The sequence below is a fragment of the Phaethon aethereus genome (assembly GCF_964289735.1).
Source record: "Phaethon aethereus genome assembly, chromosome: 1".
NCBI classification, from domain to species: Eukaryota; Metazoa; Chordata; class Aves; order Phaethontiformes; family Phaethontidae; genus Phaethon; species Phaethon aethereus.
In genome coordinates, this window is record NC_138575.1 from 151,849,936 (window position 1) to 151,873,414 (window position 23,479).

General features: G+C 44.1%; 1 protein-coding gene across 1 annotated transcript in view; it reads right to left on the minus strand.

Moving 5' to 3' along the window:
* Window positions 1–23,093, minus strand: part of ST6GAL2 (ST6 beta-galactoside alpha-2,6-sialyltransferase 2) — a gene marked incomplete at both ends in the record, with an annotated part of 48,126 nt that extends 25,033 nt beyond the window's left edge. The window contains one exon of the mRNA XM_082003643.1: window positions 23,061–23,093. Coding sequence (XP_081859769.1) covers window positions 23,061–23,093 — 33 coding nt within the window. The remainder of the gene's footprint in view (window positions 1–23,060) is intronic.
* Between the last annotated feature and the right edge of the window lie 386 nt (window positions 23,094–23,479).

The following is a 23,479-nucleotide window of genomic DNA, read 5'->3' on the forward strand; positions in this document are numbered from 1 at the left end:
CACCGCCTCCGAACAGCACACACAGCTTACGCACCACCGGTAACACACTGCCCGCTGGTCAGGAGGGACCAAAACCACAGCCACCATACGCCATCGCCTTCCTGCAAGCTGCTGAAGCACATCAGAGCTGAGTGCGAAGTTCAAACCAAAGCTGTAACTACGGCTGTGTTATCACCTCGAGAAGAAGCCGGCAATAACGCTGGCGTTAAGGTGTTCTCCGCTCTGTCCCTCGCTGCTGCACCGTGCCTCCGCCACCGCAAACACCCCTGTGTATGGGGCTGGCATATTACAAACTGGACCAGTAAAATGATACAGCAGGAGAGGCTGGGGTGGGGAAATAGATGTTACAGCGTTTTTTTGGTTTGGTTTGTTTTTTTTTTTTAAACTGGATCAGCCCCTTCATCCACTTCAGTGTGGTCACACATCCAGTTGTTTCAGCACAAACGAGGAGATTGCCTACCACAACGGAGAGGCGAGAACAAACCGCAGGTGGTATTAGCAGGGATACTGCAGGCTACTGTTTCTGCTGACCTAATGGAAATGTGAGGCCACAGCCTTACATTTCTGAACAGTCTATTTTAATGATCTAGACAAAGCCTAGAACATAAAAAAAAAAAAAAAAGCAAGCTGACTTTGGGACTTAAGGCAGTGTCCAAACAAAGAAAGGATTCATAATGTCACACTTGGATGACCAGGTTTCATTGCAAACACATTCATTTCTAATACACTGAAAAAAAATTCACAAGTGCAATAACCCTGTGCTCCACACACATTTGGCTTGGCTCACACAAACCACATGGAAAAAAAGCTAGTACTCCAACCGACCCATTTCCAACTTGCACTCCGCTGCTGCTGCAAGATCGCTCTCTGCCGCACCTTGACGCTCCCCCCACCGCCGCCTTCCAATTTTAAATCACTACAGGCGATGTCCTGTGGGAGTCAACTTACGGTATATGACTGTTGTGCAACTTAGGTCTGCCCTGGAGTTACTGCAACCTGCCCACACATCAGTGTTCAGATGGTTTGCATTTTTAAATCGGCATTCTTTGCCCGTCTCAACTGCTTTCATCCCTTTTTATCATTTTCCCTGCTGTGTTTCCCCAGCACTTTTCAACACGTGGCTTCCAAACCACTGTGTAAGTTAGTCTTTGCTCAGTCAGATGTTTCTCCTGCTGAATATACATTTCTTACAGGATCCGCAAAGGAAGCATCTTGCAGAATCTTTTTAACAGGCAAGCTTGCAGGAAGGCAAAACTGTAAAGGAAGAGGTCACCAATATTTTCCATGGAGTCACGTAACAAGTCCAAACACAATTTAAACTTAATCCATGACAAATTCTCTTGCTTTTCTTAATTTTTTTCCAGTTTTGTTGTCTCTTATAACCAGAAGTTGATACGAAACAGAAAGGGTTTAGTCTTAATTCAGGTGTGAGACTATGGAAGTTTCTAATTGTCTATGATCGTATGTGCTCGGTGCAGCAGACTGCCTGAGCATGAAGAATTGGTCCGGACTCCTAAATTTGATATTCAGGTTACAATCTGAAAAAGGCATAAGTTGCATTATTAATCATTGTTAAATCAAAGCATATTAATTTTTTTTTTCCCCTAACACTTACAAGGTCACAAAAGCACACTTGTATTGGTCAGTGTGCACGTGTGAGTATGCACGATTACCTTTTTCATGCAGCAAAGAATTATCTGTATAAAACAAAACAAAACAAAAAATCGGCATACAGCAGTGTATTTGTCAACACTGCAAGCAAAAGGAGAGACACCAGTGAGAATAAATCCTAAAACTTTACACATTAACTACTGCAGAAGCTTATCTACAATCCCTTGTTGCAAGGCCTCAAAAAGGATACTCAAACCTCCTGAAGACCAGAGCTATGCAGGCAAGTCTCTCTGTGCTGCCTTAATGTTTTTTGCTCACAAGAAAAGCCTTGTCCTCTGGCAGTACAGCTGAGCTGGAAGCAAATTCAAGGTCATTACTGTATTAGTTGCAAGAGGACCCTTACAACCTCACAGGATCTTGAAAGGCTGTTGTGTGGAAAGCTGCAGCCAGTCCAGAGAAATACCAGTTTATCTTATCTCGCTCTGCACTAAACAGCCCCTGCAGCTTCTCACACCTCACAGTTCCCAGCGTTGGGAACATCTGGGAGGAGAGGGCAGCCCCTCCACAGGCCTCCCACCCCCGGCTGGCGGCAGATCCCTCGGTACCACCCGGGGCTGTGCTTGGGCTCCGGCCCTGTGCTCCTGAGGGCAGTGCATCTCAACCGCAAAGAGAAAAACATTGGTGCAGGAAACCAGAAACGATGATCATAATGAACTATACCACCTAAATAAAGAAAAACAGGCGGTTTCATGGGTCCACTGGATGCTTCAGGAGGAAACTTCCACCTCTCTCACCTATGCTTATCATACAGCTTTCAAGCTGTCAAAGCAATTCTACAGAAAGTTTTAAATTATCATTAATGTTGCTCATTGGCTCCAACTTCACCACCCCGGCCATAATAATCCTCTCGACTTAGAAACAAGACCGCTGGAGTTAAAGCTCCTGAGGAATAAGTTTATTCCAGAGGAATAAGCCTGCACCTGGGGAAACCATCCAAGACTTAACCCAACCCAGCTATCCCTGCAGCAGAAGTGATAAAGTGCCTCTGTGCCCCAGCAGCCGATGATCTCCTTTTGCTACGTATCTTTTATCTGATGGGCTTTTCCAATCGTTAACTGATTTAAGCTCCCAGTACCATACGAGAGGGGCTTTCGTCTTACCCAGTCAGGTTGTTTGCATGAAAGCCATGAAAAGCATGAAGCAAGGCAGAAATCACTGAAGTGGGCGGAAAGGGGAGACTTACTTGCTCAATTTAAGAAGTACTAGCAGCAGCTATGAAAAAGCAAACCCCAAGGGTATCTTTGAAGCATCCCAGCAAATAAAGCCAACTCCCCAGCGGAAATTAAAGGCCAATTTTCCAAAAGCGGCACCCATTTATGGGAAATTTCATTTCGCTACGCTAAGATGCAAGAAACCAGTGTGTTCCCCCTCCCCTTACACGGCCCATTGTTTTGCAACAAGGAGCACTTCTAATTTTTCTAAAGTAGGCCTCCTGACTATTTCTTAAATGAGAAGAGATGGATGAGGGAGATTTTTTTTTTTTTTAATTCCTTTGAAACATTCCTCCCTTTCAACACTGTCTATTGTTAAATTAATTTGTACAGACCCCAGCAGCTCAGAGGTCAGGATGGTTCAAGTTGATGTTCTAAGCTGTGCACTGTTATGTTAAACAGGGTTTTTCTTGGCTGCAGCTTTGCAGCGAGAAGGTCACCCCGGGGTTATGTGGGGTAGCAAATGTTAGCTGTGGGCAACCATTCCCAGAGGGCTGAGAATCAGACCAAGGCTTTATTTGATGGAAAGCTTAGGCGGCCTGAACAGATACCAAATGCTCCTTTAGTTTGCTTCATCTCTTAGTCAGCTAATGCCAAGGTATTAAGAAACCTCTGGCATAGGGCAGGACAGCTGGAGGCTGCATTTCCAGCGTGGGGAAACACTCATGCTCTCTTGTGGGAAGTGCCAAATTGGTTTTAGCATTATCACACCATTTCTGCGGTGCAAGCCATACAGTAGGCAGCAACAGACAGGCAAGCCTGTGGGGAGTGGTGACTGCCAAAAGATGTATATTAGTCTGTTGATGGCCTGGGCACTTGTCTTATTGGCTGCGATTAGGTCTCCTAATTAATGAATCTCTTTTGGACAACTTCCTTGTTAGTCCCGATAAATCTGGCTTCTTCCTTCAACGTTATTTTCAGAGTCACGCTGCATTCAGTATTATTTGTGGAAATGTCAGAAAATGTCTTCTGAAACATCCAAACAACTCAGAAGTAAGATTTTTTTTTTTCTTTTTTCAATACTGCTCAGTGGCTTTTTAATCGTTATTTAGTTATCTTGTTAGGGAAGATTCCTTGGGAGGTATGCAAACGATGGTATTGCTAACCCGAATCACCCATTAAATGTAAGGCAAGTGTCCCAAGACAGGGAATCTGGAAAGTGAAGTCTCCACTTCTTGTTGGCTTCTGGGGATGCAGGCAGGCAGCATACCTGTTCTCAGGTCCTCTGGTAACACCTAGGATTTAAAGTTAAAGGGGGTGGAGGTGGAGGGGCCTTTTTTTTTTTTTTTTTACTATTCTTACTAAATGACCCATTTGCAGGAGCTTAGCCCGTAAGAAAATTATCAAATAAAGTGAGACTTGCAGTCAAACTCACTCGAGCTGGCAACCTGGCAGCTGGAGAAATGTTCAGTGGGGTTCCTGCCAAGGAACGTGTCCTAGATTATTCTGTAGGAGCATGGGGGCTTTGAGGCATCAATCTCCGGGTTTTAGTGGGAGGTCAGAGGTATCTTCTATATATCTGATATCCACCCTCCACACTCCATCATCAAGTTCAAGCTGCCTGGCATTGAAGCCAGCTATCACTTTCCCACAGCCCCCAGTGCCGCCTGCGCAGCCCAGAGACCACATACAGGTTATGTGAGCGTGGGCTGACAGGAGGGAAGTAAAAATAACCATACCAGCCCTTAGCCTTCACAGGCAGACTCTCCCACTGCCAGTGGAAATGTTCATCACAGCATCAAGGGCCAGGGAGAACCTGGCTTCGCAGCGACTGACCGCACCCACCTCCATCTACCCAACTTGCAGCATCTTTCTCACAAGCAGTGAGTCACAAGCCGTGACAGTGGCTCTCACTCCAATACAGGCTGAGATTCAACACTCCCACCAGAATGTCCTCCCAAATTTCAGGTCAGGGGAGACAACGCAACCTCGCTGTCTTTCACAGACCAGTTATGAGCTGACCACAGTCTTGTTATCTTAACTGAGGCTTCCTACAGAAATGTACTACGTATCCCTGCATGTGAAATTCAGAACAACTTCAGTGTAAATCACTTCTAGGCTCTTCAATCAAAACTACAAAGGGGCAGAAGTATCACGTAGCTGTGCTGAATTTAAGCAATTTTCACAACATAACTCAAATCAGCCCCTACAGCCTCTCAAGGAGCCCCTCACATAGCCATGTGCTACTGGCACTCAGCCTTAACTACTTCTGACCCCTTTTTTTGCCACTTGCTCTTGCCATACCCTTTGCAGTGCCCTGGCTCTGTTCACAGTAAGATGCAAAGGTTCAAGGCTGCTTCGAGTTGCAGCAAATGTCAGCAGTGCTTGGTTCTACCATGGGACTTGGGTGCAGAAACTTCTACTTTGGCCATAGTCCCTAGCATTGTCCTCACACACAAATAGTAAAGAAGCAGCTAAAGGTATCTTTTATGCCCTTGCAGAACTACCACCTGGCCGTTTTGGACAGTTTTCAGTCGTATTTCAGCTGCCACAGCACTGCCTCTTGATCCAAGCACCATGAAAAAAAAACCCAAACCCCACAAAACAGCTCTTACCTACATCAGTGTAAAACCGCTGCAAGTATCCAAAGACATTGCCAGTCACTTGTCCAAAGTGAAATTCAGTTTGCCACTGGAAAACCGCGGAGGGACGCCACTTTGTACAAACGCCATGGCGTCTGGCTACGCTCCTCCACCTCAGCAGTTCCTCCACCCAGGAAAGCCTCGCCGATCAGGCCACAGAGCTGCACGTCGTGTTTTCGGCGCCGCGTTTCCGCATCTCCGCCCCCCCCCCCCCCAAACTGCACGCGGCAGGGGAACCGCGGCTGCGCCCAGGGGACCTGAGCGGCAAGATGGCTCGAGATGAGAGCCCGATGTGGAAACAAGGCCATCAGACTGAGAGCCGCCACTTACTTGCGTGTCCTCCGTTCATACATAACCGCCTTGTTAACGCATGGCGGGCGGGAAGGCAGGGGTGAGCAGCGGCGGCTGAAAAGAAACCGTACCCCCCACGCTAGCGAAAGAGCAAAACGAGACCTGAGAGAGGCCGGGACACCTCAGCACCGAGGGGAAAGAACCAGAAGCAAAAACTGCCTCCCGGCAGAACGATCACACCCTTCTCTGCAGGGTGAGTCCTGCTCCTGCTGAGTGCAAGCTCTGGCCCAGAGCATCCTACCCTACTTTTCCCAAGCAACCGAGGGGAAAGAGGCCACCACCACGCTCCTGCAACAGACGGCAGGCAGGGCGAGCCGCAGGGCCCACGCTGTGCCTTGCCCCCTTCCTTCCGGGCAGCCCTTCCCAGGACAACGCGCTGCCTCCCACCATCGCTGAGCTCGGGAAGGGGGACCCCACCTCGCAGGTGGAGCACGGCCCTTGCTGCCCTCCAGCCTGCGCAGCAGGGCACCCTCAGACGGAGCTTTGCAACCCATTAGCATCCAAAATAGCTGCACGTTGTTTTCCCCTCTTCTAGCCGGTGAACGTCGCTTCACACCCCATGCAGAGGTGCTCCAGGCTACCGGGAAGGTCGGTGCCTGAAGACCCAGAGCAGGAGCAGGAGCTACTGCCCATCTTCAGCACAGCCTGGCTTTCCGCCGGACGGATCTTTCCCTGCCCACAGAAGAAGGTTTTAATCCCTTTCCTCCTGCAAAAGCGCAGCTCAGGAGCGGCCCGTGCCTATGTTCTGATGTCATGCGTAAGCGAACATGACGGCAGGAATCTCTTAATGCCCCGAAACAAGACGGAGAGACGCAGAGAAATGGATAGTGTCTCAGTGTCTAATAAAGCGTAAGGGGGGGAAAAAAAATCCAGCCAACATACATAACTGTATTTGGATCACCTCCCTCTTTTCAAGGGACGGCTTTTGATACCGTACTTGCAAAAACACAAAATTCAAAAAAGGAAGGAAGTGCTTTGAGGGTTTTTTATTTAAAGCTTGACAGGATAAACGAATCACAGTCTCATTAAATCACACAAATCTCAGCCTGCACACAAGACTAAACCACGAGAAATAGGACGTTACAAATCCTCATGCAGTTCTACACTTCGAGCACAACAGCTCGTTTTATTTCTGCTCTTGGCAAGGTTAGAATCAAAAGGCTTCTTTTCTTTGCTCCATAAATGTTTTTAGATGCTATATTACTTGAACTTAACACAGCAGTAATTGCACTGAAAAAAGGCAATCTGAATCGCTTCCTGAAAGAAGGAAACGTTTATACTAACACGCACATGAACAGAGAGCGCAGTTACAAAAGGTCTGCTTCAATCCTATCACAAAAAACTTGACCAAACTCACAAAACTCTTCCAGGCAGAAATGGTTGGACAATTTTGATTTTCCACTCTAAAGCAACAATGTTTCTGAGATATACTGATTATCCGTATCTCACTATAGCAGTAAATTTTACATACAACAGAGTATGTTTCCACTGTATGTTCCAATAAAGCAAGTCCTATAGGCACTGTCTTTTGCTTTGCTTTTTATTACTAACTTTTTTATTACACACTAGTTTGCCTTTTTACATTTGTTCCAGAAAGCAAGCATGCAAGCCCTTGTTTTAAAACTCTAAAAAGAACAATGGTAAATAAATTGTTCTCTATTTCTCAGCTCTATCTCAGTGCCAATTTCTATTTGCTTCTGTTAGCAACGTAATTGTAAGAGCATTTAGAAAATGATCACTGTTAATCTCTCATTTCCATATACTCATATACACACATACAAACAACATGCCTTCTACAGGCTTATTTGCTCTAGGCTAAAAGCTTGAACAAAAAGTTTCACCCTGGAAGAAGGCCTGCCAAACTGAAGGATGAAGTCACTTTAGCCCTTGTTACATTACAAATACAATTCAAAATTGAAGTTTCCTGGACTGGAGCAATTTTCCCCCCCTTTTTTGTATATTTTAATACTTAACATGACTATGCTGATGATAAGCCAACCTACACTAGCTGGGATGTTTTGTTTGGCTTCATAAAGGAAAATAAAGTGGTATTAGTATTTAAGTTTGGGGTTTTTTCCTTCCCCTCCCTTCTGGCACTGTTTTATGCATGGCTCAGGGCAATATTAGTTTAAACTGTGACTAGATCAACAGAAATCTCTTTTGTGGGGGGATACAGCTGTTTGTAACCTGACACAAACCACCACTGGAACCTGAACCTTACCTGTCTGGAAATTTTGCAGAGAAACAGGTTCTCTGAGAACTACCATCATGAAACCAGTATGAGGAATAGTGACAATTAAATCAAGGTTGTTGGTTGGATCCTTCACAGCTTTCCCCTTTGTGCAGTCATTAGTGCCCATGTGCGGCGCACAGGAAGTCCTCTCTCCCAGCACTGGCCATTCACTCCCTACAAGTACAAATGACTTTACAAGGTGGAAGGCAGCAGAAAGAAAATTTACAGTCTCTGAAAGCTCTGACACCATTAAAACAGTAAGAAACTGAGCTAAGTGCGAGGCAAGACAGAGTTGGCTAGTTTGCAACATTATTTGCATTAGTTGCTTTTATAAAAGTTGAAATGACGGGATAAGATTCTGAGCCCATCCTCACTGGATACAACTGTGGAACTACCATTTGATGCTAATTTTCACCATCGTAAGAGACAACGGAATCTAAAACCTTGCATTTTGAGATCTACAGGCTACTACAGATGAAACTGTGAAAGACTAAATGCTTTTCTTACTAAGGTGCTTGGCAGACGTTTGTTGACATGCCTTCACCTCTAGAGGAAAGTCTCCATTTAAACAGTGACTTCAAAGTCTGAAGCTAATCAGTATACATATACTACATTCCCTTCCTTCAATTCTTCAGCAAGTGGGATTCTCAAAATTTTCATTAAAACATTTGTTAGTATTTCAGATGCTGGCTATGTCTTTTTTTGGTTTTCAGCCAACAGGCAGCCCTTTGAAATATCACTGCTTTCATTAAAAAGCCCTCCTTCTAAGACTGCCTTTAAGTGGCCAAGACGTGCAAACCCCCTGCATATCTTCTGCACGCTCTGCTTAGAAAATGCAGATACATCTGCTTAGAAGATGCGGACAAAGTGCATCCTCTCGCCCGGCACGGAGCGCACCCATCCTCTCAGGAAGATGTCGGAAAATTCTGAAATTCTCCTGCTCCCTCTGCTCTCCTCCCTTGCTGCACGCTGGCAACTCGGCACCCACGGGAACAGGCTCCCTCCCGGCTGTGGTAAGGAGTAGCTGGGGTCTGCTCTAGCACACCCTCCTGCCTGCTCTCCTGGGGAGCCCCTTCTGAGCCAGTGCTTGCTTCCCTTCAGGTTGGTGGCCTTCCCAGAAAACATGAGTTTTCCCTCACCATGGCACCATCTGCCACTTAGGAAGGCTATCGGCAACACTCGAACCAACCATGTGGAGACTCAGTAAAAAGGTTTGTGAGGATGGAGACAAACTTTAAAGTGGTTTTGCCCCTTGCCTAGCATAATACAGCTCCAATCCTTGTCTGCAGCTTTTAATTGCTAAAGGCACAGAGCAAGTAATAAAGTGCAGCCAATTCACGGCCCTAAATCAATCAGAAGGTTTTCTCTGCCAACATAAAAAGGGACTGTTCTGAAAAAGAAATCTTTGTTTTAACACCGATTGATTCCTCAGCAACACCTAATCCTGTCAAACCTATTCCATTGAAGGGGTTTAGTCCTGCTTCAATCCTGTTCAGACACTGAATAAATGGGAAGAAAAAACAACCCACATTTAGTCTGATCTAAAAGCTAATGCTTAACATTTCTAACATTTTCATGATTCTCTTTTATCTCCTGATTTGCATCTATATTTCTAGTCAGCATATGTTAGTAGAGATGTTTTACTAACAGTTAAAACTGCTATAGAAGGTATAGGATATACTACACAGGATGACTGCAAGCAAAGCAAAATTTCCTATTTTTATCAGGTTGGGGTTTTTTTAACTGTTGGAGAAAAACACATTGAAGCTCGTGCTAAATATGGGTATAAAACTGCAAAAATATATACTGCCAGCAACCATAAATGACGCCAAGCAGTGATGAGACTCTTGTTCTGGTCTTCAGCTGCCTGCAATCTACTCTAAACTTCTCAGATTTTTCGGTATCTGTGCAAAACGTTCTGTCATGCCTGCTCTGCTGAAGCAAAAGAGTAAAACTCTTGTGAACCTGTATTTGGTCATGAGGTAGTACAGCAAAACGCTGATAAGCCACCCTCACTGGTAGGAAACCTGCCACTAGTGGTAAACTTGCCAATCGCTAAGCCCAGTTTGGTGAACTGATTAAACAAAATTTACCAACCCAAAAAAGTGGAAGGAACTCTATATAGGAATAATATATTTCCTTAATTCATTGTAACTTGTACTTCGTTTTAATGCATTGTACGATTTCATAGGACTTCTAGTAACTATAGTGAAATATACGACACAAACCCTCCAAATAGGAAGTCTGGTATTACCTCTGACGGAGCCCGGAGGGTCAGGCGAGACACCAGGTTACTCCCAGGGAGGAATGACACAGCCCTGCCATTACCCTACCCCTGCGCTGCGACAAAGCTTACAGCAGAATCCTGTAGCATCTCACAATCCCGAAGGGACATTCGAATAGAGGAATACAAAGTTTTTCAGATTAATTTATGAGCAGTGGTAGACTGGTCTACTCACAAACCACATTTATACAAACATATCTTGTATTTCACATTCTCCTTTTCCACTTAAAGAGCCCAATCCTGTGAACAGGAGCAGTCACACAAGCTGGGGCGTTTCTTGACTTCAGAAGGAAAGGAACACCGCTGAGCTGTTCTCAGGCAAAGCAGACAGACAGCACGTCGTGTCCCAGAAGCAGCAGCAGAAATACTGCGTATAGTTAGATGGGGCGGTGGGGGTACCCCCCCCGCAGACCTGAGGTGCAGCTCTGGATGCAGCACCCCACTGCCTGCCAGTGCCCGCCCCTGGTCCCTACCGCAAAACGGGGGGCTGGACACCGTCACGTTTTAGCCTAAAGATTTTCTCCTTCTTCTACTTGAAACAGTTTTTAAGATTGCGAAATCTCTTCAGATTGCTCAGAAAGCGGCAGAAGTTATTAACAGTGAACTAATTTATGATGAAATGGACTTATCATACCAACTACTGATAATTTTTTTAAGCTTTAATTGTTCAAATTTGATACAGCTCTTTAAGAATTCCATCCAATGTGCTTTTGCAATTCTCAATGGATAATATTTATCTTACTTATTTACTAATTACTTCCAAATTACAAGTGTCCCTCAGGTCTGAATCGTTTTTGATGAAAGAACGAGCAGACTTACATAGTTTTGTACCATGAGGGAAGATAAATTAAAGGAAAAGAATTTGTGCGGCCCAGATGAAGCAAATTGAAAGCTTGATTTCTTTAGCATTTTCTAACTTCATCACCATGTGCAGGTAACAATTTTGTCTGTTAAACCTTCCATAACATCATCATGTTAAGATCTCTGCTTTTTTTTTTTTTTATTCAATGGAGATAACCATTAAAAGCTATGGCAAAAGCAGTACTCCGGACTGCAGATATTGGAAACGTCGCTGTCTCCATAAAGAAACCAAGTACGGACAAGCACATGAAGAACAATCACATTTTTTTCAAGCCACTTAAATAGAACATGCCGAAGGGCACACTGTAGAGGACCCCACGTTTCCATCAGTGGGTAACATACACAGTTTCCTTTTCAGGATTCGGAGAAACCAAGTTTATATGAATTCTAATATATCACTTTTCTGCCAAACACGGTGTTGTAAGAAACAGGCACATTGGTGTCTTTAGTTTAAAATCAGTTTCACTTGGCCTGGGCATCAGAGAATCAGGGGGAAAATAGACTTTTAGAACATGACATTTGCTTTCTAAAAGCACTGTCTTTCTTGGAAAATGTAAGATTGTTCATATAATACATACTTTATGTACTCCCTGTACTCTCTACAGCTACAATTTCTTCAGCATTTCAGCCAGTGCCTGGCAACTCCAGATCACAGTCGTGTGTCTCCTCCAGCACCACCACGTCACTACAACCACCTCCTGACTTCCAAAACCTCAGAAGTAGCATCCCTATTCCGAACCATCTCCAAGACCAGTCACCACTGCTGTAAGTCCTGACCCAATCTGTCTTTATCTTGATGACACTTTTATTCAGCATGCCTGTTTCCAAGTCACTTGACATTTTCCTGAGTACTTCTCATATGTGGGACTCACCATTTTCTTCTTCTGTAACCTCACCGGCTGGATGGAAAATGAGAGGAACCTTTCGGTTAAAAAGGTATTGCGTTTCAAAGAAGAAAAATATAACTGTCTTGTTTAGCGGATCTGAATGAAAAATTCAACTTCGATTCATACCCCAAAACCACAGCAGAACTGATGTGGTATCAAGTATTACTTTCTGAGAAACTTGGACAGGGGGGAAATGAGCAACTCTCTTGTTGCTCCGCTGTTCCTGACCGCACTTCTGCTTTATCGTCGATGCCAAACATTTGGGGGCAGGGGGGAATCACAGATGAAAAGGCTGAATTGAATCCAGTGGTAAGATAAGGAAGACTTCATACTCTTATCACATATACTTACTGGGTCCACTCTGCACTGTTCTGAGTCAGTTTTGAGTCATGAAACTCCAGCAGTGCCCACCTAAGAGCTTTGTTGTCTTTGCATAGCTGTATCATTGTCTGGCTGTTGATGTCCCTGCCTCATTTAGATAAAATGTTAAAAGTCAGCAAATAAGGAAAATAGTATCAGGGATTTAATGAGGGGTACTAAAATTATTTTAAGTGTCATACCTTTTAACTATCCTTTAGAAAATAAGTGAACAAATTCGGAAACAGTTAAAGTAGCACTATGAAAAAGCAAACTACTGTAGAAAGAGGACTTTACTTTCTCGAGCTGCATCAGATATCTATCTTAGCCATTCTGAATTTCTCAGCAGTGAAGGCTATAAATTACTATTGGCTGCTTGACTGATTAGACATGGTGCTGGTATGCCTGAGACCTTCCAAACACCACAGGGGTTACTGCAGCAGTAGACAATACCATAATATTGCTGTATTATAGGCTATGCGGTTTTCTATCCCTTCTCTCAGCTTGTGCAGCGGGTTTATGAGACTCTCTGGAAACTTTCATCTGCAAGCACGGGATGGAGTAGCACCAGCAGTAACTCGAAGCTTTGCAGCTCTGCAGTCTGAAGAGCACAGACACACTATTTCTAAAAATGCCAAGAAGATAAAAATTCATTGAGGTGATCTCCTCCACCGGGGCCCTGCCTACTAAAGAAATCGCTCAGGGAGTCTCTGTGCAGAGCACTACAGTGCCGTGCAGTGATGCTTGAGCTAGGTCAGGAATCAAAAAATGCATCCTCACATCCATACATTTTGCTTTGCATTTCCGCCCTGATGGCTATGGTTTTGGTGCTATCACCACCTGAAGAATCCTCAGGGCACTTTCAACTGCAACTAGTTATCGTTTTTAAAAAATAGAGAGCCTCTGCTTCACAGACGACAAAAGCAAAGTTCCACGTACACAGCGTGCTCTAGCTGTGCTCTTATCTATCTCACAGCAACCTTGCAAGAGCAACATATATTCCAGTGACTGCAAGGCTTGATTATTTTAGTTCCATGGTCCAGGAGTCTTCAGCAGGGTTTCTCCACTGCTTGCAGCTTTTGCAGACGGTAGCAGTGTAGCTGCTCACTGGTTTAAGTAGCTGTGTTCACATTACACCCTCCCCGCAGTCTTCTTGCTGGCTGCCTGTATCATGACAGATTGATTTTTAGCTGGCTCTGTTGGTCTTTTTAGTGCTCCTAATAACAAAACGCCTCAGCAAATAGAAAACCTCTTGATAGGTGTTTTATGCAGACACCCTTTTTTTTCAGGAATTAACCCACGATGATCTACTGTACCTTGACAGAGAGCAGTGTATTCGGCGTGGGGTGTGTTAGGCAAGAAGCAGTAACCTCCCTCTGCTACAGGTGCCAGCACCGGTACAGATGGCAAACAGGACCAAGGCTGCGCCTTGCACAGACATGGAGCATCTCCCGGCCTCAAGGAGCTGCAGAGCTCAGCAGGCGCAGGCTGACCCTGCCTGAAAGGGGGTCCCACCGAACAGGGATCAACAGCACCTTGTCTCTTCCTTGAGCAGCACGTCCTGACTTCTGCTGAGTCTCTCCTGGCGCTTTTAAACTCGAGCCCCGGAAAGAAAAACACAGTCGAGCATCGACTTCAAACACTCACAGCCCCTGCCTCAGGGTGAGGGCTCATTCCAGCTTGACATCTGTTCCAGCCCCGCTCGCTCTGTCTATGAAGCGACTCAGTCAAATTAATTCAGTGTCTTTAAATACAACGTACTTAGAGACCTTTCCTTCATTTGGCTCCATCTAACAATAGCAGGTATCTGCCAAGGCACATCTCCGGTCTTCTCATCATTCAGGAGCCAGCACTCAGGGTGGAAGAAAGGGCTGGTGCATAACCAGGTCTCGCTCCTATACTGAACCAAGTCACAGCCAAAGTGCCCCTAACTTGAAAAATAAAAAGCACTTCCAGGTCCACAAACATTTTCTCTGTATTTTCTAATGCCCATCTGAAATTCTGCAATTTTGGCAGCCGGACGTTTCAGGCTACAGATGTTTAGACACAATGAAGAGCAGCTCAAGAGCACACACGGAGAGCACTGATCCCAATCTTACGCTATTGCCACCTTCATGGCTTTCCACAGCAGGAGCTTCTGCTAGGGAAACCCTGAATGACAAGATGGCCATCAACCAGAAACATTTTTTGCCTGGAGGTGAGAGTATAACTAGGCCAACAGAGACACTCTCTTCTACCAAGCAGAGAGGGAAAAACAGTGACCTCTCAAACCAGACACTCCAAAAAGCTTTCCAGTGATAGTCAGGTGGGAGCAGGACTCCAACTATGACTCCTTCTCCAGTGGATATAGGGCTAATGCTTCTGCCTTATCATATATGCCTATACACAGCCATGCGCAATTTGGCTCCAATCTATACTGCTCTGAATTTACCCTTTTTATAAAAAAAAATCTAAAATAAATAGCAAAAATACAATCAGCCTCAACAAGAAAAAGCAGTGAACAATTATGATGGAATGAGCATCAACTGTGCAGAAATATTTCTAATGGAGAGATTAGCTTTCTATAACAAACTCTGGTTTTAACCTTCATAACTTCAACAAAGTAAAACCCAGTCACATGAAATTTCACAGTCATGGTCTTGTGCCAAGGAAAGCTTCTCTGGAAAGTTTGAGGTAGATCGGCCAAGGCATCTTGGAGATATGAGAGTTCCAGAAAAGTGAGGTGTTCTCCATTTCTTGGACCGTGTCCTAATTTTTTTTGGCTCATCATAACTTAAAAACAGTTGGCTTAGACATTCCAAATTTGCTTGGCTACTAGTGGTGCCTTTGACTAGTTGCAGGCTATTTTATTACTGAATGTGGGTTTGTGCAAATTCTGAGCACTGCAGTTAACGCCACATGTTGGCTTGTACGTATGGCAGGCAAGCCAGCCCGGCACAGGGCTGGCTCCTCCATCACCTCATCAGCTGTGCTCAGGAGGCAGCACCAAAGCCCGGGACCCTTCCCTCCAGTACAACGGGGTCTAAGAACTTGGCTGGACTCTACAGTCTCCGTGGGGGAGCTACATTTCACCAAGCTGAAGAAACAGTCCCAGGGTGCTTCCAAGCCTTGCCAGTACCAAAGTGCCTCTCTTGGAATGCTAAGCACACACCAGCCACAGACGGTTTCCTCCCCAGACTTATTGTCGTCCTCCCACTACTCCTTCAATCCATACTTAGCCTTACTCTCCAATGTGCCCAAAAATTTTCCCAGGGAACATCCACGTAACTCCCAAGGACGCCCTCCTCCACAGATTACCGATCCAATCTATTTTCCATTTCCACGGTGATTGCAAACTCTGCACCAGGGCTGTGGTTGCTTCTACTGCAGCTTACTCCCCCTCTCTGCTCCACTCCCTGGGTCTCCAAGGCCCCCTCCTAAGACTGGGAGTCTCATACACATAGACACAACATACCTCATCAGTCTTCTGGGCAGGAAAACTCCGGGGGAAGATCTCAGCCCTCAAGAAGCAAATCTCCCCTGAGCAAACTAAAAGCTTTGATGAACCCTCAAAGGCTGTGGGTAAGGAATTCACTCCTGGTGGGGACTGCTCCATTCACATCTTGATTTTGATAACGGATACTATGGCAACCTCATGCATCTCTTGACATAGCCTTCAGCACGGTCAACTACTTTAAACAATTCTCCTTAATCTTTGATATTTCCTTTGACAATGACTGTCACCTGCCGAGTTGCCAGAAAAACAAGCAGTGCACAGCTGACCAGCAGTAGAAAACATTAGGACATTAAAAACTCTTCTCCCTGAAGTAAATGCCTCAGTTACAAAGAGACCTATTCTTTTTGAGATGCACACGTGCATGACTCCCATTCACAGGAGCTATGCGAGTGCATCCACAGTAGAATAGGCTTGAAAGTGTCTACATTTGCCAAACACTGATCCCACACAGAAGTGCTTTTTGAGAATGACATATTCTTCGACCTACTGCATCTTACTTTTGCTCTTCAGAAACAAAAGATTTTGCCACGACCACGTCACCTACATTTAAAAACCAAAAATGGTGATATGAGCACAAAAAAAATCCATAAAATATAAATGATCTACTTAGTAGCTAGTAAGAACTGACTTTTTTTCCACATGTCTCATCCAATTGCATAGTTATCAGAGTTCTTTTATTTGTACCGGCTTCATATATCTGTGCTGTCACCTTCTAAATGCAGATGGTCTACCTCAGAGGTTTGCTCTTCTCAGGAGAGACCACGCAAAGCTCAGCCAAGTTTTACAAAATGCACAGCCCCGTGCTGGGTCGGCAGAGACCTGCGGCGTGCCAAGGAAAGCTGCAGGAGGAGGACTTCTCGTGGTCTCCCACGGAGCTCGAACAGCCTCCGCCGCCCTTTGGGAAGGGTGCTACCCCGCTCCACCTGGACGGCCGCTGGGTGAGCTGATGAAATGGGCAGGAGGAGGATCTGTATGCGCCTTCCTCCCCCTCCCGATCCACAGCGGGCCAGTCACAGTCTGACCCTAACTTAACACTTGGGCTGTAAACCTACTTAACGCTTGTAGAAGAATTTAGTTTTTCAAACATACTGATGGCAGCATATGGCCCATCGACAGGTTTATTATTGTAAGACACTTTTTCCACCAGGTTATAGTCCTTTTTATAAACATATGTTTCAGCACATAATAAAATCCCTAAGAACTCTTTCGGAAACATAATCGTTATGCAGGCACAGAAACTACTTTTCAAGGTTTGTCAAGATAATGAAAGAAACAATCTTTTAAGGGACTTCCAGTTTTCTAAATGTCTTTTTCTAAATGTCTTTTTCTAAATGTCTTTTAAACCTAAGGGTACCGAGAGTTACGCATGTTAAACAAAAACCCAGAAAAAAAGAAAGTAAATGAAAAGTGAGTTCTTTTTGTTAATGCCACATTATTCTCCATTTTGTCAAAGCAATGATTTTTATACTTAGTAAAACTTCTCCTTCCGCTAAGCAGACCTTTTAACTATGCTTTAAATCAGAACATGTGCTTTATGAGTGAATGATATGCTTCTGAGATAAAGGTGGCATATTATAAAGAAAATGTCAACACCACACAGCTACAGCCATGCAAACTCATCATTGTAAAACCACCCTTGATATTCTGTGCCCTTCAGCTGTGCTAATACAAGGTCTCTGTGTGGAGTCCAGGTACTTGGATCTCAGCCTTGCATCCATCTGCAAGACTATGTCCAACTTAAATGTCTAAAAACATGTCACTGCTTGATTTTCCTTTAAACCACATTTGTGTTCTTAAGAAATAACGTTTCTTGTCTATGCAGCTGTAATGCAATTTCTATGCTAGCTCCACAAGCTTTAGGGAAAAAAAAAATTATATAGCGTACCCTGCTTGCTTCAAAAAAATTCCTGCACTCATTCTTAATGCCTCCTCTGTAACGCCTCATGATATACTTAGCCCAAGCAGGCTTTCTTTTAAAACCAGCTTCTTCAATACATCAAAATATGACCCAACCCACATATGTTTGCTAAGAGCTTTGTTTCCCGTCACCCAAGTTTATTGTCTCCCGTTGAAAGGAGCCTGCAGCTGGAATAAAACTAGGACTCACAGGGGTCTACATCCAAAGCCTACTTAAAGGCAGTGCAAGACCTTTCACCAGTTTTGCAGGACTAGGTATCAGGCCCGTACTTCACTGAAGACACTAGAGGCCTTCCAGACCGCACGATACAATACGTTACATACACCTTAACTACTAGAAAAAAATTTTTGCAACCACTTGGAACACTTCTTTGGTATTTAGGGTATTTGGGGGGAGAAAGAGCGCTCGTGGCTTTTTTTCGCCCCACAATGACACTCCCCACAAAACACAGATGTTTTAAGACACTGGAAAAAATAATGAGCCACCAGCAGATTGGCAGCTTAAAGAAAACAAAAAAAATCCCTAATTGTATCGTAGGCAGACATGCAATTGGCATGCGTGAGCTTGCATTCAAAGAAAACTCATTTGTTAAAATTAATCACCGACTTCTCAGCCAATTTGTCAGTAACTACTATCAAGTCCAGACATGATTAGCTTCACTGGGAGATCCAGGATGCCCTCTATAATGCTTCCACAGGATGACATCCTAAGCCCAGTCAATATTTTCCAAGCAGCTTATTCGGTTGGAGCCGGGACCTTGTCGATGCTGCTGTGCACTCCGCTTTCTTCCGCTTTTACAGACTAAGCCTTTCTAGGAGAGACAGGCCAAGAGTTCCGACAATAAAACGCACTCTTTCTCTGCCAGCAGACGGAGCTCGATTTGCAACTACGCGTCCCTACGCTGTGTTTGGAAACGCTCAGCTGGCGGGATGGGTTGGAGGCTAAGCTGAGGCGCGACGCGCTCGTTAGCCACTCCAACCAGTCTTTCGACAAGTGGGCTGGCTCTGCTCATCTAATCACGGTGGCTGCTCCTGCGACGTGGAAACCTGTTGATCAGAAACCACATTTCACAGGTGACTAAAGAGCCATCAGATGGCTAAAGGCTTTCCCTTGCTCCTGACCTCCGTTCACCGCCGCAGCACAAGGGTGCACGGCCCCTTATCCCGTTGCCAGTCCAGAGCCAAACACCTCCAGCTCTGCATACTGAAGTACGAAACACCTACGACGCTTTCCAGATTTGCAATGCGTTGTATCAAAACAGCGCTTTGAACTAGCGTCTTCTCATCTAGGAATCCGCCTCATGAAAGAATGTCAAATTCTGCACTACTCTCTTACGCAAAGACTGAGGGCACTTCGGACCACCACTGTAGAGCACATCACTATTTTTTATACACAGAAGGTCCCTGTCCCTCAAATAGAACATCATGGGCAAAGAGAGAGAGGATCACAGCCTTTGCTGAGGGACAGACAGGACAGTGACCCGACCAAAAAGGAGTCCTTCCAGTGATGGACTGAAAGGCAACTCCACTACCAAAATTAAATACAGAACAAGGGAGATACAAAGCAGAGCTACTTTACAGTTAAGGATCCTGTGAAGATCCTCATCATATTTTACAGCCTCCAGACCTTGGGCTCCATCACTGACATAATGAATTCACAAAGTTGCAGAACAAATCACCCCATCTCACGAAGTCCTCTACATGCGGTGGGCCACATATCTTGCACCCAGACAGATACGTGTCACAAGGGAAGAAGAAACTTTCCTTTCCACAGTTAACAGGCATTTGATTCACACGATTTTACGTTCAGTCGCCAGAGAGCTCTCGCAGTCACTTCTCAACCCTAGTTATCAAACGCCCTAATCTTGGATAGTATTTATACAGTTTAATCCAATAAACAGCGGATTGTACAAAACCTGCCGTGAATCCTACTCCGATGACAATTGCAGAGCTATGCCATGAATAACATTTGCTTTTCATTTACATTTAGATTTCTGAAGTGCAACCTTCCAGGTAGCACAATGCAATGGCACGCACAACCAGCCGTACGGTCGCACCTCCAGTGAAATGTAAGAGCAGTCCAGGCCGCCACATCCCAGAGCCCCGCTCTGCTCCACTTCCCCAGCTCCCACCGAACCCCTGGCCGTCTTCAGCAGCCTGGAAGATCTGGCCTCTCCCGAGCGACTGCTCTGACAGACCCTATTGGTCTACAGGCTTTGAAGGCCTGTAGACCAATAGGGTCTGTCAGAGCATCTGTCAGAGGCAAGTTCTCAAGGTCAAGGACACTCACCAAGAACACTGGCAACAGCTCCCTGACATTTAACTCTTCAAGCATCTACCCTGCTGGAAGCAGCCAATCTTTGAAAAATGTATACAACGAACATAATTTTGGCGTGCTTTGCCCTCAAGGCCAACTATCAAAGCACTGTTTCTAGTCTACGTAAAATTTTCAGACCAAATAAAAATACATCTGAAATTACTTTCAAAATTGCTTTTCTCAGAGTGTTACTGATGAAGAAAATCAGTTTTCTATGCTTGCACCACAGAAAAAACTGGATTTAAAATACAAAATGCTTGTAAGACCCGTAACAAGTATCAGGGGTTTTGACGTCATTCTCAGGTATAATGTGGCAGTTGTAGTCATCTTTTCATACGATCTTGGACCCTAAGTATGACACCATGAGTTCTAATAAATTCCATTTATTATGGAGTTAATATATACAATTAAGCACATGAAGCAGGGGTTGCTGCATCTGAACCTCTTCTGGTAAATTCTTTGTGGTGCAGATTTCATCCCATGCCACTACTTTTACATTCTTAAAAATCATCTTCAAGACAAACAGTATCACTGGACTTAACTTCAGTAACCGTTTAAAAACTTTCAGAAAAATAAGTAATTTGCAGCTTTCCCATTTGTCTCATGGTTTGGTGGATACCTAAATATGAACGACAGAGTTTTAAGGAAGAAACGTATCAAAACATACGGCATATGACGGCCTGCAGAACAATCGCTCTGAATTACTACCAGCAAAATCACAATGCAACTGCTTTTAGTTACGCAAATTGGATACGTAGCGGCAGGACTACAAATGAGAGCCTAAAAAGTGCAAAGTTCAGGAAAAAGCCATGCATGCAGCTGCTCCAAAAATAACCATGGTCAGATAAAAGTCTGAAAGCAATTATTTGGGCCGAATATTGTACACAGACCACTGCACTAAGCTCCTATAATTAAATGAGACAAAAGTTCAGATGGTGCCTAATAAACCATTTACCACATTAATTATATTCAAGTGTGGCAGGCTAATGCCTGGTAATAACTAACAACAAGGGAAATAATTTAAAGAAAGGTATCTGATGTTTTAAATTTCTCCCTTTTTCATTCATCAGTACCAACGTTACTAGCCAGCCTTCTCTAACACACTTACAACGCATGAAAGGAATACTGCTCAGTGTCAGGAAGAGCTATTTAAGGGTTGTAAACCTTTACTCTGAGGAAGCCAACAGTCTTACTCGACAAAAATGATCTCTGCACTACCGAGGCAGCAGCAAAGCCAGATTTTCCGTTCCTTGAATCGAGTGCCGACGCCTTTGTTCCAAAGTTACGGTGTCACAGGGGTGCCTTGGTTTTTTTGCAGCAGCAACAGCATCTCAACAGGCCTTTGCAGATCAACACATTTCCCACTGACCCTGTTCCCTGGATTTGCCTTCACATCGATCGCACAGCTTTTGTATACATCTGCAATTTTAACAGAGCTTGCAGCAATTTCTTACCCAGATAATTAATATTAGAGAGGTATTTAACATATTTGGGCTACTTTAAATGCCATTAGTAGCTAAATACATGGAAAATGAGCCAACACCATATGCCCAAGTATTTCTCTGCAGACCACCAGCCAATTGCTTAGCAAATACAGCTAAGTTCCCAAAACACAATCTGAAAATTACTGCAGAGAGATTTGCATACAATTTCTGATGGACCAGTAGCGTTCCAACAACTTATGTAAAATCCAGCATGCTCCACTAGTATATGCAGTAATTAACATATGCAGCATCAATTCACAATGCAATCATTAGGATGCTACCAACAGGATGCCGGTTTCTCTCATTTCACTAATCTGAAATAGAAAAAAAAAATCAAATTCTGTAGGATTACAATTATTTTCTATTTTGCTTTCTTAATGTTAAACCAGGAAATGGTATCTCCAGATTTTATTTATGCACAACTCTATGTTTAATCTAAGAGGGCATATAACAATGATTTGCAGATTTCAAAGAAGGACAGAGATAAGATGAACATACAACTTTATCCATAATGTCTTTCCACTGGGACATTTACATATGCAGTCCTAACATGCCTTTAGGCTCCTTTTATAAAGTTTTTATAACGCTTCTCTATTGTTTAGCCTTTCTTTTCCTTTCCACAGTAGAAAACACATCACAAAGCATAGATGTAGAGGTCTGCAACTTTGCCACAAACCTCTAACATTTTGCATACATCCTCCAGCTCTGAATGTGCAGCGTGGACAATGCTGGGAAATCCTGTCCTCTGCCCAGAGAAACTGCAGAAGGAAAAAAAAAAAAAAAAAAAAAAAAAAGACTTCTCTGACGACCACATCAGGAGTTGTGGAGGTCCTAAACCCCATCACAGACGACTTCTACCTACAAAGAGATCAAAGTCTTCACTTACAAGATCGCAAATCCAGCACTTCCACAGCAAACAGCAAGTGGAGCCCTGCCTGCTCCGGCAGAGGAGTCTGCCCAAAGACGCCCCTTTGTTGTCAGCTGCAGAATCGGTGCCGAATATCCTTGGGTTTGAATACACGGGCAGGACCTCACCTCCAGACCCTTTACCACGGCTTCTCACTCAGCAACAAACAGCACATCTTCTCCCGCTAGTGCAGCTTTGGGTCTTAGCAAGACACACACAAAACCAGTAGGTAACCACCACAGGATTTCCAAGTCAAATTTGAATTGGAAAGTGCAGATGAAGGAAAAATACCTGTAAACTATACTTCAAATTTAAAATAATAATAAAAAACTCGTTAAAAATAAACCTGCCAGAGCTTCATCTTTAGATGGAAAAAATGTAGTAATTCGTTCCCCATACCCCAAAGTCCAACACTAGCAAAACCAGCTGAATTATTTTTTCATGAGTTTTCCAAACAAAAAAAAGGGATACATACATACATATATAAATATATAAAAATTACCTGGATGCAGACACCACGCCTGGAAAGTTTCATTGCAAAGAGTTAAAGTTCAGAAAGTTTTTAAGACTGGAAAAGGAAAATCAGACTGAAAAACGAGCAAAAACCTTAACCTTGAGGTTTGCTGCTGCCTGCTACCTATCACTTAACATTTCCCTCCACGTGAAGAAATGAGATGACTAAATCTTACTCCTACAGTTATCAAGTAAATTACTTGAACGAGTAACCTCACCAAAAATTTTTCTAGTACCAACTGAAACACATTACCATGACAGAATAAACTGCAGATTTAAATTTACAAAATAAACTACAACGGTAGTTGAGTATTAGAGATACGATCCCAGTGAGGTATCTCAGCAGACCACAAAAGTCATCTACACTGCTTATTAGAGGTAAATTCGCAGAGACCCTTTCCCTCCCCC